The 17992-nt window shown below is 52.7% G+C and overlaps 1 protein-coding gene across 1 annotated transcript in view; it reads left to right on the top strand.

The window, feature by feature from the left end:
- The window catches only part of SEMA7A (semaphorin 7A, GPI membrane anchor (John Milton Hagen blood group)), a 21491-nt gene extending 3862 nt beyond the window's left edge, over positions 1-17629 (top strand). Inside the window, exons 2-14 of the mRNA XM_010187890.1 lie at positions 9187-9320; positions 10211-10261; positions 10510-10605; positions 10945-11029; positions 11582-11692; positions 12974-13113; positions 13463-13641; positions 13848-13956; positions 14392-14590; positions 15924-16039; positions 16427-16578; positions 17003-17070; positions 17280-17629. Coding sequence (XP_010186192.1) covers positions 9187-9320; positions 10211-10261; positions 10510-10605; positions 10945-11029; positions 11582-11692; positions 12974-13113; positions 13463-13641; positions 13848-13956; positions 14392-14590; positions 15924-16039; positions 16427-16578; positions 17003-17070; positions 17280-17629 — 1790 coding nt within the window. The remainder of the gene's footprint in view (positions 1-9186; positions 9321-10210; positions 10262-10509; positions 10606-10944; positions 11030-11581; positions 11693-12973; positions 13114-13462; positions 13642-13847; positions 13957-14391; positions 14591-15923; positions 16040-16426; positions 16579-17002; positions 17071-17279) is intronic.
- Positions 17630-17992: the final 363 nt, after the last annotated feature.

The following is a 17992-nucleotide window of genomic DNA, read 5'->3' as shown; positions in this document are numbered from 1 at the left end:
AGAAAGGTTATACGCTTGACCCTTGGCTGGGTAGACTGGCTCTGGGCTGCCCTGGGCCATGGGAGGGGAGTCGAAATGGCAGTTCCTGGAAACTGTTCATGCTGCCCATAATAGCTCCTGGGCTTTGCCAAGCTCAGCCGCCTCTCCTTGCCATGGGAAAGCTGTGCCGGCGAGGACTTCTGAGTGCTGGAAGAGCTCTTCATGCCCACCACCGCAATGGTGCTGCGTTCAGCTAAGAGCTGACTGGAGATGAGGCCAAACTGGTACTGGTGGGGCATAGTGGCAGAATGAGAGATTGCAGTGCTAGCACCAGCTTCTACTCCTCAGTGACAGCGGCGCTGTTTTCTCAGGAGCCACGGTCCACATGGGTGTGAAATATCTTTGTAGGACAGTTTCACATGAAGCTCTCGGAGCATCAGCATTTCCAGGAGAAAGCTTATCACTTTCCCAGCAATGCTATTTTCTGCAGACGGCTCATTTTCACAGTATGGGTGATGCTGGTATCATAAAATGTTGATTGAAAATATTTTTTGCTCTGTGCAGATTGAAAAAGAAAAACAAACCAAACAAACCAAGCGAGTGAATCACAACCATCTCCTGCTGCAAGAGCGCGACACAAAACCAACAGGCATGGGTGAACTAATAAGTTGTGGCTGCTGCAGCGAAATGCTCAAGGCTGGGAAAGGGAGCCAGATGCAAATTGCTGACCCCGCTGCCCAGCCCTGTGCCAGCCCTCAGGCTGATTCAGGGTCAGAGTTGCAAAACAGACTGCATCAACTACAGAAAACCAGGTTTTCTGTAGTTGATGCAGTCCGTTTCAGTGACTTAAAGCAGGCCAAGCTAAATCTCAGCCTGAGTACTTAAGTATGAACTAAGTCTAAGCAGTGAGCACGGGATGCTTTTTAAAGAAGCTTGTATCCAGAAAAAGGACAGGAAAAGGTGAGCTGGGAGAAGGAAATGGCTTGTTTTGCAGCCAGCTCTCTCCTGTTGAGCTACATCCTATGATGTGCAGCTATTCCTGGTTGCTTCAAGAATAGGACTCGTTCTTCCTGTTGGGCGCTCTTTTCTTTTCAATCGCAGCTCCACCTGGTGTAGTAGGCTGTGTCTGTGTCTGGTGTGACAGAAATGCTGTAAGGGTGACATGGGAGCTGCGTGCGGAAGCATCTCCTACCGTAAGTCTGGAGCAACTGGGTTTGTAGGATAAACCTAACATTGCCCTTAATGACAGCTCTGGTTCTCCAGTGCTGTAACTCTCCAGTCCCCAGTTTGAACCCTGTTAAGTGGTGTTGGTGTCCTGCAGCGATGACTCCACAGCGAATTACCCACTTGGGTTAAATTGCTCTCCTTTATCAGGCATGCACGGACTGGGAGGGAGATGGCATCACAAGTTTAAGGAGCTGTAGGAGCTTCCTTGGGGAATGTGTTACCAGTCCCGGCCAGACAACTGCCCTTGGGCTGCTCACAACAACTGTGACTGCGGGTTTGCTCATATCTTGGATAACACAAGTTTTGGAAAGTCTGATTGAAGCAACTGGTTTACTGACTGTAACACGGTGGTTTGGCTTTCCAAGTGTGAGTAATGTGGCACTGCAGCCAAAGATGGACATGAGAAGAATGGATATTGTGTGTTCCTGCTGGTGTGGGGGTCAAGCAGGCGGCAAGGGGATGCTAGGAAGGTCTGCATGGCCTTCCCCAGCACAAACCCAGAAGGCTGCAGGGCTGAGACCTAGCTGACATTCATTACAGGGGTGGGATCCAGCGAGAAAGTCCCCTTGCTGCATGCATAATCTCATCCTTTTTTAAAGGGGATGGAAACTTTGTCCTCGCTCCAAAGCCACAGATCTTTCCTCCCACCTTGAAACCTCTGCAGATGCTGGAGGCTCCACAGGGGACTGCACAGGTCTCCTTCCCCTGAGTTCATTCCTGGGCTAGGAAAAGAGGGTATGTGCCCAAGAAGGGTTTCTCAGCTGCCCTGCCCTAACCAGCAGCGGGGAGGTAGGAGATGGCTGCCAATTAAGCTAAAAGGTAAAGCGGCTGCTTTGCTGGTGGATGCTCATAGAGGTGCTCGGGGCATTTTTTGTTCTGGAAGGCTTTTTAAGATAAATCAGTCTCTGGGAACTGATCTTCCTAGTGGGAGGGGCGGCCACGTGCTCTGGATAGCAGCTCTCCTGCTAAAAGCATCCTTTTGTTGTCCTGCCGTTGTTCCAGTGACCGTATAATAAAAACCCATAATCACAGGCCCAAGTTCCCCAGCTTCCAGCAGGAACATGGCTCAGGACTGTCATTACAGCGAACAGCTTTCAGAAAGTAAGAAAACCTGGCTCTAAATTTAGCACCTGCAATCTGTAGGGTGCAGCCGATGGGGCTGTAGGGGAAAAGTGTGCCTGCTAGATGACAAGCCTTGCTACTCACTGCACATGAAATCAAAGGCTCTGGGCTCATCCTGCAGTGGCACAGGCTTCGATGCTGCATAATTCTGGGGGGGGGGGGGGGGGGGGGGGGGGGGGTGAGCATGCATGGGCGGACAGAGGATATCAGTAATGCGTTGGCATGCATAGAAAATGCGGGGGAGCCTGTCATATAGTCATTTTGTGTTTAAAAAGGAAAAATCTCTCTTTCCTGGAGCACCAAGCACTGTGGTTTGAGCCTTTGGAGGGTAAGTGGAGCCCTGCAGTGCTGCCCGTGCCCACCGAGCTCTGCCTGATGGCAGAGATTTTGAATTCAAGGCTTGTTCCTTCCTGGCTGCAGGTTAGGGGTCTCTTTTGTTGATCTGCTGAGTGGGTGTTTGGCACTGCTGCCGGCTCTGGCTTGGAGGCCCCTCGTGAAGGGGAGATCTGCTGCATGGCTCTCAGAAGAGCTTTTGAGCAGGCTTGCCCATGCCCAGCAGCTGGGTTACCAAACCGAGAGGCTTTTCTTCTTTTTTCCCCTCTTTCTTCCTGCCCTTGCTCACCCCTGCACTGAATACTGCTGCCTGCTGCCAAGATGCTCCAGAGCTTACCAGAAATAGAGTGGAAATCGTTAATGCACCAGAATATTTGCCTTCTGTAGTCCAACTCTAAAAAAGCTTATTTGTCTAGTTAAGAGTGTACTCTGCAAGCTCCAGCCTTTTCCGCTGCACTATCGTGGCCCTCCCGGGCATTTGGATTGTACACGGGCTGAGAGCTTTTGTAGGATGTATCACTGATAATGGGGGCTGAATTATTTCCTCTGCTCCGGAACATTTTGGTATTGATGGCGGGGATCTCTGGAGGGCAGCAGAAAATCAGCCACAAGGGCACCCCATCATTCTTCAGGAGTGGCTGGGGGAGAAGGCCGTGTGGTGGCAGGTGGGAAGGCAGCCTGGCCGAGGGTGGAAAAGTCCCACTGAGGAGAGAGTGTAGATGTTACTGATATACCCATGGCCTTCCTCTGCCCTTTGGAGAGGGGTATGAGAAAAGACAGCATGAGGTTTCTTGGCAGATGATTAAATGCTGCTTGTCTACAAACTGTCTTGTGGGAGAGACAGGATGAGAAATACCAAACCTGTCACTCTGACTTGCTGTGAACTTAATGTAAGAAAGAGGAATGAAATGTGTAAGGCAATCAGGTCTGGGTTTGAGTAACGTGGGCTTCCCACTTGCTTGTCTCCCCTCTGTGCTTTCACAACTTTCTTCTGGGTTTCCCGCAAGTGCATGGACCCATTTGCGAGGGTTCAGGGTTACATGTCCCTTGTGGTGCTCTTCAACCTCCTGTGGGTTGCCTGTGCTGCCTAGTGCTGGGCTCACTGATTCTCCACATGAATAATGATGGTCACAGATGGAAAATAAAAATGAGAGCAGCAAACAGCCCAAGCCCTTGCTCTCAGCTGGGGCTGCTTTCGGAAACCGAACCACAACATTTCCTACAGGATGGAGGGCATGGAAAAATTGCAGTCAGTGCTTTTACCCACCCTGGGCTGATGAGAAAGCACTTTGCCTTCACTGAGAAACCATTTACTTGATCCTTTCTGGGCACACATGTGCTATTGGGTGCATCTGGCTGGCCAAAGCAAAGGCAGCTGCTCTGCCCTCAGCATTGCTGCCCTACCTGGCCAGTGCCCTGGTGGGAGAGGCTGTGTCAGTTATGAAATACCCAAGAGCCTTTAGGGGCCAGGGATAGAAATCTATAGGGGATGGAGCTGTGTTGGTTCTGCTCTTTTTATTTTGCTTTCTTTGAGAAATGACTATTGGTGGAGCACAGGTTGAACCAAAATGGTGTGGGGCTGCCCCATGCACTGAGCAATATTCACCGTGGGATGACCCTTCAGCCCGTCCCTCTGCTTCCCCAGTGCCAAGAAGGTGGCTGTGAGGATGCCAGCTCCCAGGAGCGCAGCTGAAATCCCTTGGCAGCGTGTTGGTGGCGTAAGCTGGGGAGAGGAGGGCGCGACGGGTCAGGTTTTTGTGTGAGCAATGAGAAGGAAGTGGTTTCCCACAGTGTATCGCCTTTTCTCCCCTTTCTCACTTTCTCAGAACTCCCCCTTCTCCTGCAGAAGTATATAATTTTCCATGAGGTACGTTGGAGACCTTGCAACCCTTCAATTACTCCATGGCAGGTCAGAGCAACCCCCTCCACCCCCAGAACATCCCTTCTGGGTCATCTCATCTAGAGATGAGCTGTTCCTGTAAAAGAACCAAACCCTCTTGCTGCAGGATCTGCCCATCAGAAGCCCCTCCAGGGTGTCCACCCCCTGGGAAGGGGATGGCTTGTGGATGAGCAGGGCTCAGGGGAGCACATCCCTGGCCCGACTGTGGTTTCCTTGTGTTATATTGCTCTCTCTGGGCAAAGTCATAAAACCTCACTTCTCGATGAGCACAGCAGCTCCCCGGAGGCATACTTCCTCCTTCCGAAATGTCTCAACTTGGGAATTTATAGATCATCTAAAAAAATACTCAACCCAAAAAAACCTGCAGCATGGCTTCTTGTTGGCATCCGTGGCAGAGCAGGAGAGACAGACGGTGCATGGCTCTTGGATGGGAGCAGTGTGGTTCAGTCTGGCCCTTCTCCCATGGATGGAGGGAACCCACGCAGCCCTGTGGGATGTCTCCATCCCTCTGGGGTGGGTGCTGTGACTTTCCATGAGGAGGAGCTGGGGAGGGTCTCAGGGCTGGTATCTGGCCAAGCAGGTAGGAAATCCAGGGATTTTCTTCCTAGCCTGGGGGAGTAGTGAAACTGGAGAGATGTCAGGGTTGGGACTGGGAGTCCTGACCCCAAAGTAGGTGACTAAGGCAGTGGAGCTGAAGCAAATTCCTGGCCCTTGAAGGAAAGCAGTGGATCTGCCCATACTGGGCTGCCTGTCATGCATCCTGTGTGCGCTGGGGAAGTGGGAGCAGAAGAGGGATCTGTGTCATCGAGCTGAGACAGCTATCATGTTCCCAAAAATGGAGTGATATGCACGAGTCTGGAGCACGCAGCTCTGACTCACTGCCGGCCCTGCATTGCTGTGAGGTGAGGACTCCCAGCACAGGTGTAGGGCACAAGATGTGAGGGACCTCCTTGCATTGCTGGTTTGTGTGTCAGCATCGAGAAGGCAGCCTTTCCTTCTGCCGTCAGAGCCAGTCTCAGTGGGATTGCAGCAGAGACGTGCTGCTATCAAGGTCATAATCCAAAGAGGAAGGAAGAAATAAAACCTGGGAAATTGTTTGGAGGAGGAGGGAACCAGGGCATTGCCATGATTCAGGAGGGAGCGTGCTTGCTGTCAGTCTTCCAGGCAGCAGAGCAGGTGGCGGTGTCATTGGCGCCGTGCCGGGGAGGGTAGGACGCCTGATGGTGATGACTGACAGCGTTGTAACGAGTTACAGCGAGGAGAGTCCCTGGGGCTGCTGGGTGGATTGCCTGGGCAGCGAGGGGAGACTTGACTGTGCTCGCTGCAGTGGTGAGCTTCAGCGCTGCCACCAGTTTCAATCCCGTTTAGCAATCTTGGTGGGTGACCCAGCCCCATGTCCATACCCTGCCTGGTTTCCCTTCTTCATGTTCTAGGGGTTTTTGAGCATGAAGTAAAGGATCTGCCTCTTGTCTGGGTTAGCATCACTTCCAAGAAGCAGCAGGCTCTTACCCTCCTTCCCTTTTTCTTTTTCCCCAGCTTTATCTCAGTTTGTTATTTTAAGATGCTGGCATGAGAGCAGATTGGAACCATCACCTCCATTTTAGGGAGATGCTGTCCTCTCCCAGCATCACTGAATTGTAGACCCGCAAAGGCTCGCCTGCTACCGGTGCCGGGAGCCGTGCAAGCCGGTGACTAAGCTGAGCGTCTGGGATGCCGGAGCTGGCTGCCAGACCTGGAAGCGGTGGAGTGCGGAGGGGAGAAGGACTGCCGTAGCTGAGTCAGCCCTCCAGCCAGGATGAAAGCCGCGCTGTTGAGTTTGCCTGCACGCCCACGCTGCTTCTCGAGTGGGACATCTGTTCTGGAGGTGGGGGGCATGCTTCCCCACGTAAAAAGCTCTGGGAGCTCGACTTTGCTGCGGTGCTGGGGAGGACCAGGCTCTGCTTAGGCTCTTGGTGACTTTCTAAAGGGGCTCCTGGACCCAAAGGCTGTCTAATTTCTCTATCAGATGGGAAGCAGGCTTGCTCCTTCTGTTATCTGCATTGCTCTGTGTGTTTAGGATGGGCCTCCCTGCCTTCATCTTATCCAGAGCATCTCCCTTTTCGTTTCCCTCCTCCTCCGTTACCTCACCCCGCAGGCATCCTTCTGAGATGCACCGGGCTCCCTCTTTCTCCCTCATTTAATAGTATTCTTCTTCAATCTGGTGTGGTACTCTCCATCTCCCTGCAAAGCACAAAGCCGCTCTTTCTCCCATTCATTCCTCCGGACCGGGGTTAGCATTTCAATTGACAATTGTGCCATTGATTTGCGTGCTGACGGTAAGGTTTGCAGTAAATGCCAGGCAAAGGGACTCAGCGGGGTTAGCAAGGCTCTGGAAATGTGCCCTGTGTCTTCTGAAGCTCCGGATTCGATTTTGGAGGGAGGGTTGGTGGCGAGGTTGTGCAGGGCAGCTCCCTCCGGTCCTCCCAGATGAGAAGTGGAGGCAAAGGGGACCAAACTGCTTGACAAAGCCGAGCTGGTTAAGGCAGAGCAGAGGCCAGAGGCCAGATTTACAAGGCATAGGGACCCCAGCACCCGCTCACGGAAACACCTTTAAAAGGCCCCTTTCCAGATCAAGTTAAATCAGCGCTGGAACCACAAACACACTTCTGGGCCTTGGCTAGCAGAGCTGTTTACTCTCAGCTTAGTGATTCAACGCTGGCCCTGGGGAGCAGTAGGATAAATAATATGTTGGCGCCAACCAAATTATTGTTTTGGGCTTGTTTATTTTCTGGCTGTTTGGAAAGAAATGTCCTTGCAGGTTGGCACGGCTCTCAGAGCTGAGCTTAAGAAAGATGCGGCATTGTGAAAAAGCCTCAAAACGAAACCAAAGGTCACTGGGTGATGCATGCAGAAGGGTGAGGCAGAGGAAGAGAAGTGGGGAATGGCTGTAGGTGTAATTTTTCCAAGATAAGCAGCAAATTTAGGGGCTGGAGGTTTGAAAGCTGATGAAATTCCCTGGGCTAGCTGGCATGCTTGACTGGCATCCTGCTTGTAGGGCCATTTAAGCAAATGAATTGCACGGTCAGCCTGCAAAGACTCGATGCCAGCTTCTCCAACAGGCAAAGCACATGCTCGGAAGATTTTCCAAATCCTTGGGCAGAAGAGAAGACAGCAGGGCTGGGGAGGGGACAGGGAGCAGGCAGGGACTGCCATCCGGCCGGGCTTTCTTGGCTGTGAATCTGCCGAATCCCCCATGGGCTCCGTCCCTCTGTGCAGGGGAAGGGCAGCCCGGAGGTGTTGCTCTAGTGAGAAGCTGCAGGCAGCGATGGTTTCTATACCACAGCACACCTCCACGCTGCGCCCATGTGAACCAGTGGCTCGTGGACCTGGCATGGTCTCCCAGCCAAACCAGTGATGGGAAGGCCTTGCTGGCTGGGTGCCACTTAACCTCGCAGGGATTAGAGACCCCGAGGAGGTGCGACTCCTGTAGCAAAGTGGAGAAAAAAGCCACAAATCAAGCAGACATTCGGTAGCCCCGGTGACCTCTAATAAGTCTTTTTTACTTTCAGCTCTGCGGAGCCTTGGCGGGACCCCTGCGCAGCATGCTCTGGGCAGAGGGGGAATGCTGGGCTGTGCAAAGATTGTCCTGCCAAGTGCCCCTATAAATAGAGAGGGACACGTGCCACTGATTAATTGCCTGTCTGTGCAGGCAGCCAACTCCCGAGGCAGACGCAGGCTTTGTCTGTCAGCTGGGAGCAGCGGCACTTGCCAGGAGAGAGGCCCCCTCTTCTTTGGAAAAGGGAAAAAGGGAGAAACATAGTCAGCTCAAAGCTGCCCAGATGTGGCTGCACCGTCCTGGAGAGGGATGCAGGACCAGTGGACCCCATCGAGGGATGGCAGAAGCCCCAAGGGAGGAGGATCACAGTGGTGCTGTGGTGCAGGGTCAGCCTCCTGCACTTGAGCTGGCAATGCAGAGAGGAAGAGAGGATGTTTTCAGGAAAGATGAGCTGGAAAAGCCAGAAGGTGAAAGAGGGGAGGACATGCAGTTCTTCCTCCCAGCTGGGCCTGGGAAGCTTCCCATCAGCAGCAACCAGTTGTGACACAGGTTCTAGGTCTTGCAGCTCACTTCTTGTTTGCATCTGGGGCGTGGAGCCCTGTGAGTTGTGGCTGTAAGTGCACCCTTCCCCTGTCACATCTGGGCTCTGACCTGGAGCTCCAAACCCTTTCTATCCCTCCTATCCCTTGGGGGGAATCCTTCATCTCAAAGCTGGGAGGCAGCACTCACCTGGCTGCTGCAGAGCCAATTCTGAGTCACTTTGAGCTTCTGCTCTCCTAGGAGAGCTCCTGCAGTGAACTTTCCCTTCTTCGTCCTCTTTTTCCATCACCAGCCCTGCCCCATTGTGCAGCTCTCCTGTCCCCTGGGGCCAAGGAGACAATAGCTCAGCTCTGAGCCTGGGCGCTGCCTTTCCGTGCCTGCCTGGTGCCGGGCCAGCCATCCCAGAGGGCCCCCAGCACCGTGTCCTTGTTTTTCTCATTACTTGCACCGAGGACACGGAAAGGGAGTTGATCAGCCTGAGCTGGCTGCGGGTGCTCTCTGCAGTGAGCTATGGTTCCCCTGATGAGAGTCTCCTCCGTGCTGTTCCTAGGTGCGAAAGAATATGCATTTCCCAGGAGTGAGAAGTACCCGGTCTTCTATCACGAAGAAAACAGCTCGGCCATCTACATTGGGGGAGAGGGAAGGCTTTATTATTACGACTTTGCAACTGATGAGAACTACACGGTAAGGATGCTCTGCTAACAAGTTTTGCCCTGGAGCCAAGTGTTCGGCATCCATCTTACAGCCCAAATATGTTGCTCAATGTCTTTGCTAGCAGCAAAGTCAGGCCTTGAAGGGTTTGGCTTCTGCCCAGACCCTCTTTGCTGGTCTCTGCACAGCACAACGTCAGTACAATCAATGGCTGCAGCAAGGGAGAAGTCTCCTGTGCCAGCTATGGGTGGGTTCTTCACAGACTGCGATCCTCCTGAGGTCTTTGCTGCCTGCCCCAGGGGGAGGATTTTTCTGGTGAGGGACCCTTTCTTTAATGTAAGAAGGACTGCTCAGACTCACGTCACTGGCGAAAAGCTATGTTCCCATCCCCTTCCATTGTGGGAGCCCAGGCTGCTTTTCTGTAAATGCAGGAAGTTCTGGATCAGCTGGGCACTGAATTCATGCAGCAGGAAACCCACCCCCCCAGCTGACTTTCTCATGACCCCTTCTTGTACTTCTCCAACAAGTCAGTTACTAACGTCTGGGCCAGGTAACTTCCCTTTTTGTTCCCAGGAATGGTGTGGTTCTCGTGTCCCAGCCTTCAGATACCACCACTCACTATTGAACACCCATTCCCCAAAACAACAGATCCTCTCCCAAAATCCTTTGGAGAGCAGTCCTTTGGTCCTGCATCCCCATTTCTCTCCATCACCTTGAGGGCCTGTGAGATCTGGCCCAGCCTTCTCAAAAGTTTTCAAATGCTGAGGTGGGGAAAGAAAAGGTGTGTTGCAGTATTTAATGACCATCTTGCCAGTGGGCTTGCTTTGCTTCTTGTGAAGAAAGTGACTACGTGGGACTGAGCCCAGGCCAGTTGGCTGTCAGAGGGAAGGAATTAAAGCATACCTCTTTCTCTTTTATTGTAGGAAGAATTCCCAGTGAAAAATGAAGGACTGTGCATGATGCCTGGGAGTTTGGTAGGTCCTACCTGTGGTGGAGCAGCTGGATGGGTGGGGGTTGAAGGACCTGAGTATGCTCCTTATGTACTTTCTCTGGGTGAAGACCTCCAGTGCCTGTGGAGCAGGAGATCAGATGATGATACCAGTTTCCTTCTCTGGTTTTAAGACCCATAAAAAAGCTAGGAAGCCATATTGCAGTGGACTTGGAGCTGTGGGTCTGTACTCTGCCATTACAGCTGCTCATGCTCCTCTTCTTTCTCTTGCAGGACGACAATAAAAATTACCTCACGTTAGTGGAGAAGTATGGAGACGGGATGTTAGTGTGTGGGACCGGCGCCTGCGCTCCTACCTGCTGGAACTTGGTATGCTGTGGCCACCTGTGACGGGACTAGAGCAAAGCATGTGCTGTTTTGTTTTCTTCTCTCTCCATCTGCAAAATGGTGCTCCCCTCCTTCTCAGAGTGCTCTGACACACCCAAATGCCAGCTCCGTTGAGGAGTTTATTGTGGCAGCATGGGACAGCCCACATGAGCAGAGGTTCGCCTGTGCCACCTCTGTGCTCACTTGTCATAGTCCCCCTCTCCTCATCTCCTGCTTGCAGCAGTGGCTCTGCGTGGCCCGTTCAACGATGGGCTGCATTCTTCTCTCCTTTGGGCTTTGCTTAAACAATCGCACTTAGGGACCGTTTTTGTCTTTCTCCAGACGCAGAAGAAAGAGAGCACTTCATGGGATGGGAGAGGAATTGCTCCTTTCACCCCTGACTCGAATACCCTTGTTGTCGTTGACGGTAAGTCTGTCTGCTCACATTTTCAGTCGTCATGCTGTGCAGGAAGGCTGGGCCCTCTGTAACAAAAAAGAGCACCTTGAGGCTGCTCCAAGGGCTTTGTCCCTCTGCTGTAGTTGGGAATTGGCCTTAGGGCTTCTTGCTTTTGCCTCATTGAAATGCACATCCTTCTAGGACAGAGCATGCCACAAGGGTTGTTTATTCCTGCCCAGGGCATGGGAGTTGAGTCTCTGTGTGGGAGGGTAGGGTGCAAGGCAAACAGCAGGGAAGGAGGGTCCTGCAGTAGCTCCTCTGCTCTGAACCTGGCAGAGAGAGAGATTCAAAGCAGGAATCGGTCCCTGCTGCTCTTTAAAGAAAAGGATTAAGGGGGTCTCTTGGGGAAGCCTTGCCAGGCCTGCTCAGTTCCAGGCAGTGAGGACTGGGTTTCTTGACCTGTATTCACCATCCCTGTGAGTCCATGTGCCCGGAGAGTTCTTGGTTCTTTGTTTTCTTCTCCCAAACCCTTCCACCCCCTCTGGAAACAGCCCACTGCAAATGAGCCTTCCTTTCCCACAGGTCATGACATCTACTCCACCATCAAGAAGAGCCAGCAGAATGGCAAGATACCCCGTTTCCGACGAGTGAGAGGGGGTGGAGAGCTCTACACAAGTGACACAGTAATGCAGAGTGAGTATGGGGGAGATCCTGAAGGTGTTGGGACCCCACCAGGTAGATAACTTGGACACTTCGTCAGCCCGCAACTGTGGGCCATGCTAAGTACGGTGCACAGCTTGGAGGTGAATGTCCTCTCTGCCCAGCTTGGGTAGAGATCCAGAGCTTCTTGCTTGGGTTCGGTCACCCCTAGAGCTGTGGAGAGGACTGATCTGGTCCCCATCTGCAGTGCCAGTGAGGATGGACCTGATGGCTCCCTCCAGCACGCTTGTTGTCAGCTGGGGAAATTTCACCTCTTTGTTTCTGGTACTAAACAACTGACAAGTGAGTTCCTCTTGCTCAGGGTGAGGAGATGGAGAAATGGAGAGAAATGAGTGGGAAGTTCCCTGTCAGATGCTGGAAGGAAATACGGTTGTGTAAAGGTGCCTATCAGCTGCCCTGCAGTGGTGGAAACAGGAACAACAACTTCCGTTCTGGGCAATGACTTTCCAAATCCCCAACCACGGTGAAACTTTAAGGCAGGAACGTGTTGGGCTGTGCATGGGACAGCGTGAGGAATAGAGACAAAGGACCTCCCTCAATTTACATGAGCAAATTGCCTCCCCAGTGACAGCAGGGTATGGGAGGTTGTTGAACCCCTGGCCAGAGACAAAAATCAAATTGAAATGATGCCAGGACAAAGCAGCACTTGTGCATACAGGGCAATAGAGGGGACAACCAAGGCACCAGCAGACAAAACCGATAGACCTAGAGCTGCAAGGCTGATACCATGCTTATACAGAACTCCCTGCTGTGAGGACGCCAGCTAATGATGCTCGCAGGAACCCTGCGGCTGCTGGGGATGCCCTTTGTGGCAGTGGTGTATCCCTAGGAAGAGCATCACTGAGTTTTCCACACCGCAAACAGTGCAGCTTGTCCCTACTGAGGGAGCCTTCTTCTATGATTATAGCTCCCCTGAGCAAGAAGGGAGAATGGGTTTCCTTTGCTGCTAAGCAGCCGAGGCTTCTCCAGGCTCTGGGGAATTGGTCTTCGAGGGAATGAGTGCATGGAGAGGAAGGGGACTCCACTGGGAAGGTGGCCTCTGAAGAGTGGTTGTTCATGTGATGCATTTGTCAGACAGAAAGGATTAGCTCAGACCTGTCCTTTGCCTGGAGCACAGCTGGTGCTTGCATTTCCTCAGCTTGTCTGAGGGTGAGTGGTTTGCTGTGGAGCACCCTGGTTTGGTGTCCACGGGTGGCTTTTCAGACGAAATGTGTGTGTTCAGGCCATAGTTTGACGGCTCACTTCCCTTTTCAGACCCCCAGTTTGTCAAAGCCGCCACAGTAAGGCACGAAGAGCCTCACCAGGACAAGATTTACTACTTCTTCCGTGAAGACAACCCAGACAAGAGTCCTGAGGCCCCTAGAAACATCTCCCGAGTGGCCCAGCTGTGTAAGGTACCACGGGAACAGTGTATGGTGGAGCAGCAGGAGTGTTACAGGGGTGGCAAATGGATGTGCCGGCTCATCTGGGGTTACCAGCACATGATTTCCTCTCTCTGGCTCAGTTCTGTCCTCTGCCACCGAGTTTGTGTGGCATATGGCCATGTCCTTTGTTCTTTCCATCCTCTGGCTCCCATCTTGGCTGCAGAGGAGAAAAAGCCCTGTTCTGTCTCTCTGGGATGTTAGAGAGGTACATGATTGTTGCAGTGGCCTCCAGATCATCCCCCAGTTATCCATGCAAGATGCTGGAGACTTTGTGGTGTTCTCTGCCAAACCCTGACTCCGTGCTTTCCCTCTCCCTCAGGAAGATAAAGGGGGAACCAGTTCGCTCTCTGCTTCCAAGTGGACCACTTTCCTGAAAGCCAGCTTGATTTGTGTCGACCCAGTCACCAAGGGCAACTTCAACTGGTTGCAAGATGTCTTCTTTGTCCCTGCAAGTAACTGGCGGCACTCCAAAGTCTACGGGCTCTTCACAAACACCTGGTGAGGGGCTTTGCAAAATAGGGGGGATGTCCTGTCCCATGGGCCAAATCCTTTCTTTTAACCCTTTGGTGTCTCTGGCAGGCACGTGGGTGGAAAACAGCCAGAGTGGACATGGTCAGCGAAGGCACGATGTGCATTGCCTTGGCCCAGCCATAATGGTGATGGCAAATATCTCCCTGACCCTCTCTTTGTCTTGTTGCCCGCAGGGGAAGCTCTGCTATTTGTGTCTATTCCTTTGGGGACATTGACAATGTGTTTCGGACATCCAAACTCAAAGGCTATAATGGTCCCGACCCAGAGATCAAGCCTGGCCAGGTGAGTGTGTGATAAAAGATGCCCCCATGAAGTGGAGAGTCCTCCTGAGGCCGGGAAAGCTGATCCTTGCTCTGCCACAGCAAGTGAGGAAGGGCGTAGGCACTGCAGGAAGGATCTGAGCTTTGTTGCCGGAAAGAAAAGGTGGCTGGATAAGGTCCAGCACCTTCATAGAAAGCGAGGGGAGACAGGTTCTTACGTGCCTCAGCAAACAAGTCCGCGAGCTCCCGTGTGTGGAGCTGGAGGACAATGTCTTGACTTGTGTTGGCTAACCCCAACCTGTGGCCCAGCCCTTGGGATATGGATGCCCTACTGCCCCGGCAGCAAGCAGCAGACAGGGGGAGGCTGCTCTGAGCTGCTAGGGGGTGACAGGCCGCGAGCCTCATTCCCAGGGATGTGCCTGACTCTGATGGTGGCTTTTGTCCTCTCTTCCTGCAGTGCGTTTCCTCTGGACAGCACACCCCAAGTGAGACGTTCAAGATAGCCGACAGCCACCCAGAGGTAGAGGACCGGGTGGAGCCCCTCTCTCCCACCAAGAGTCCCTTATTCCACAACAAGCACCGCTACCAGAAGATTGGGGTGCATGAGGTCTCTGCGGGCGACGGACTCCGCTACAACGTGCTTTATCTGGCAACAGGTACTGGGAAACATCCCCTTTGGAGTTCCCTGGAGTTTGCTTTCTCCTTGAGGGCAGGGAACATGAGGGAAGCAGACAAGACCACCCCCCAGAGCAGAGCAAAGCAAAGGGCTGTGTTCCCAGCTTGGCATATGTTTGTCAAGCAGAAAAGAGCTGCCAAGTCCCAGTACAGCCAGATACATCCAGTTTTGCTGTGTAGGCAAAGATGGGCTGAAAGCAGAATCCCAGCACGTAGGATTTACCCTGCTGGGCTGCTTCAGCCTGTCCCTGCTCGCTCTAGTGCAGTGGTGCAGACTTCCTGTGAGGCCAGCACCTCTGGCTGCAGACACATGCAGCTGATCACAGCTGCACAGGTCCTGGGGCAGCTGAAGATGCTGTGGAGCTGGGCCAAGGCAATTCAGCTGCAGGTAAACTGGATGGAGAGCAAGAGGTTGACTGGGTTCCCATGCAGTGCAGCTACTCGCTGCCCAGAAGATGCGTGGTCCGGTGCTCATTCCCTTTTCTGCACTGTGCTGGGATTTGTTCACTGCTACTTGTGGAGGGACTTTTCTGGGGCTTTTGTTTCCTAATCAGTGATTAAAAAAAACATGCAGACGGTTCTCGGTAGGTGGCCTGGGTTGGATTAGGGCTCCCACATGTTCAAATTGTTCTTATCTTGCCAAAAGCCTTAGCTTAAATGCCGCAAATGCCTTGCAGAGGCTCGACAAGGAGTTTGCTCCAAGATGCAGGGCTTGGCAGGGCAGCTGCCTACCTTTGGTGGGGTGGGCACAGCCCAGCGCCCGGGGAGTCCTAATCCTTGCCTGACCTGGGGTCACATACTTCACCTCCCTCTGGTTGATGGTGGGGAAGGGAAGGAGAAACCCTGCAGGTACTAAAAGAGGGTAAGCAGTGAGGATTCCTGAGCCCTGTTCCCTCAGGACCTGTTTTCCCACCCCTCTGCTGAACGGTCTTATTTCCTTAAATCACCAGTTTGGAGTTGTTTAACTGGAGAGGGAAGTCAGTTTAATAGAAAAAACAGAAAGGCAGAAACTGGAACTTCAGCCTCAGGCAAGCGGTGAGACGAGGCTCGCGCAAGAGCAGGCCAGTGATCAAAATGGAGCGAAGCTCGAGTGTGGTTGGGTTTTTTTCTTGCTGAGGCTGTTACAGTGCAGCTTAACAAAGCAGCCCAGCCGGGTCCTGAAAGGGCAATGGGAAATGGGTTCTTTGTGGCTGGGAGGGTGACAAGGCTCTGCTGTGGGAAACATGACTAGAGGAGGGTTTCTTAGCAGCCCCTCTGCCTTGCCTTTCTGCTCTCAGCATGCTTCATTAGGTGCTTTCCTGCCTTTCTTTCCAGACAAAGGATCCATCCACAAGATTGTGGAGCTGCCTGATGGAGTGCAGAACATCATGGAGCTCCAGGTCTTCCCAAAGAAGGACCCAATCCAGTCCATGATCCTGGACCACAAAAGGGTGGGTCTTTGCCTACTCCATAGAAAGGAAAACAATGGGTTGGGCTGTAGCTTTGAAAGGAGACAGCAGGGGAGAGCAGGGACTGATGGTTCAATGACAGCCTCTAGATCTGGAAGTAGCCTCTGGGTGAGTTTGTGGGGCTGGTCCTGCAGCGTGCTTTGCTAAATCCCAACAGCTGGGCTGATGTCCCCAGTCCTGGGTAACTCTCTGTGTGGTCAGTGGGCAACGGGGTTTTTTGGACACCTCCTCTCCTCTGGAGGTGAAGGAAGAATGTGGCAAAACCCCACCCCAGTATCTTAGTGAAGCTGCAGGAGAAGTGCTAGACCTCATAAGGTGGCATTGGGATGCTGTGCCGAGATGATCAGGCCCTCTGCTTTCCTCCTGCAGGCGATGCTGTACGTGGGCTCAATAAATAAAGTCGTGGAGATACCCATGGACATGTGCAGGCTCTATCGCAACAACTGTGACAGCTGCTTGCTGGCGAGGGACCCGTACTGTGGATGGTTCAACGGGAGCTGTCAGTCGGTTTACGCAAACCGGTATGTGGCACCAACAGCTTGCTCTTTCTCCATTACCTTCAGCTGGTTGCTTTCATGTGCGAAATAACCAGACCCTCGATATTTTTCCTTCCTGGCTAGAGCCACACGTGGTTTTGAGGCTACCTTTCCATCACAGAGAGAGATGAACCCATTGTGTTCAGGCAGTAACACTGCAGACTTTTGTGCTGTCCCCCAAAACTGTGATGCCATTTAAAGTGGTTTGTTGTGATGAGTTGCTGGGCTTCATGTTTGTCATCCACCAAGCCCCTAAGTGAGGGTGTGGGGTGTATTTTATTTTACCCAGTTAATAGCAGTTGTTTAAACTTTCTTCCTTATCTGATCCATCACATCTTTTATGGGAGGTTCCTTTCCTAGCCCTGAAGTGCTGCTTCCCTGACGTTAGTGCTTTGTTCCCATCTGCTAGAGAGGTGCGTCAGAGCCTGAACCTGGACCCGTGGCGAGGAAAGTGCCAAAAGGGGGACATTAAGGAAGGTATGTAACGGTTTTGAACTGTAAGCTGTGTGGCCAGGGAATGTTTAGGGCAGGGTGGCTGACTCTCAAGCCTGTGCAGGGGGTGTGCAAGGTGTTGCAGCTCACTGCTGGGGAACTGAGAAAGACCATGCTGAGACTTTTAATGAGATCAAGACACCGTGATTCCTGGAGATACCTGTCTCAAATTCCTCCTTTTCAATCTCTTCCAGTAGATGACTACCAGAACATCACAGTTGTCCCTTTCTCCCGCTACTACTTCAACTGTCCCATTGAGTCCCACTATGCCACCTACAACTGGTACCACAACAACAGCCTCATCAAGACCTGCAACACCACCCACCCCCAGCAGGACTGCTTCCACTTCATCCAGAACGTGAGCCACATTCACTACGGCCACTACGTCTGCATCTCGGAGGAGGATGGCTTCAAGCAGGCTCTGGTGAAGGAGCGCCTGGTCAACCAGCTCAGGTTCATGTCCCAGAAGGGCCAGGCCACCATGACGTTTGGCTCTTGGCTGCAGCTGCTCCTGGTGGTGGTGTTGGTGGAACTTTTCCACTGACCACGACAGGACTATGTTCCCACTATCCTGGCTGCTGATGCTCTTCCTGCACTCGCTGTCCACTCCTGAGGAGAGATCCTCCTTCTCTTAGTCACTCCTAGGACATTAATCTTTGACTGTCCCAAAAGGGGTTCTGGGCAGCAACCCCTCCATCTTTGGCCTCGGTAGAAGAGTCACAGTGAGGAAGATGCAACTGCAAGGCCGGATGGAGCAGGATTTGGGGACAGGGAGGAAAGGGGTACCCGAATATGTGGGGGTCGTTCACAGTACCCAGCAACGTGAAGGGAGTGGCATCAGCCTCTCCCTGAGCTCACACTGGTAGCTCTGTACTGGTTATCATCCTGAGCCTACCCTGGGTGCGGA

This window comes from Mesitornis unicolor, unplaced genomic scaffold, assembly GCF_000695765.1.
Source record: "Mesitornis unicolor isolate BGI_N332 unplaced genomic scaffold, ASM69576v1 scaffold23387, whole genome shotgun sequence".
In the NCBI taxonomy this organism is placed as follows: Eukaryota; Metazoa; Chordata; class Aves; order Mesitornithiformes; family Mesitornithidae; genus Mesitornis; species Mesitornis unicolor.
The sequence above is the reverse complement of the archived record's forward strand: the minus strand, read 5'-3'. Positions and strand labels throughout refer to the sequence as shown.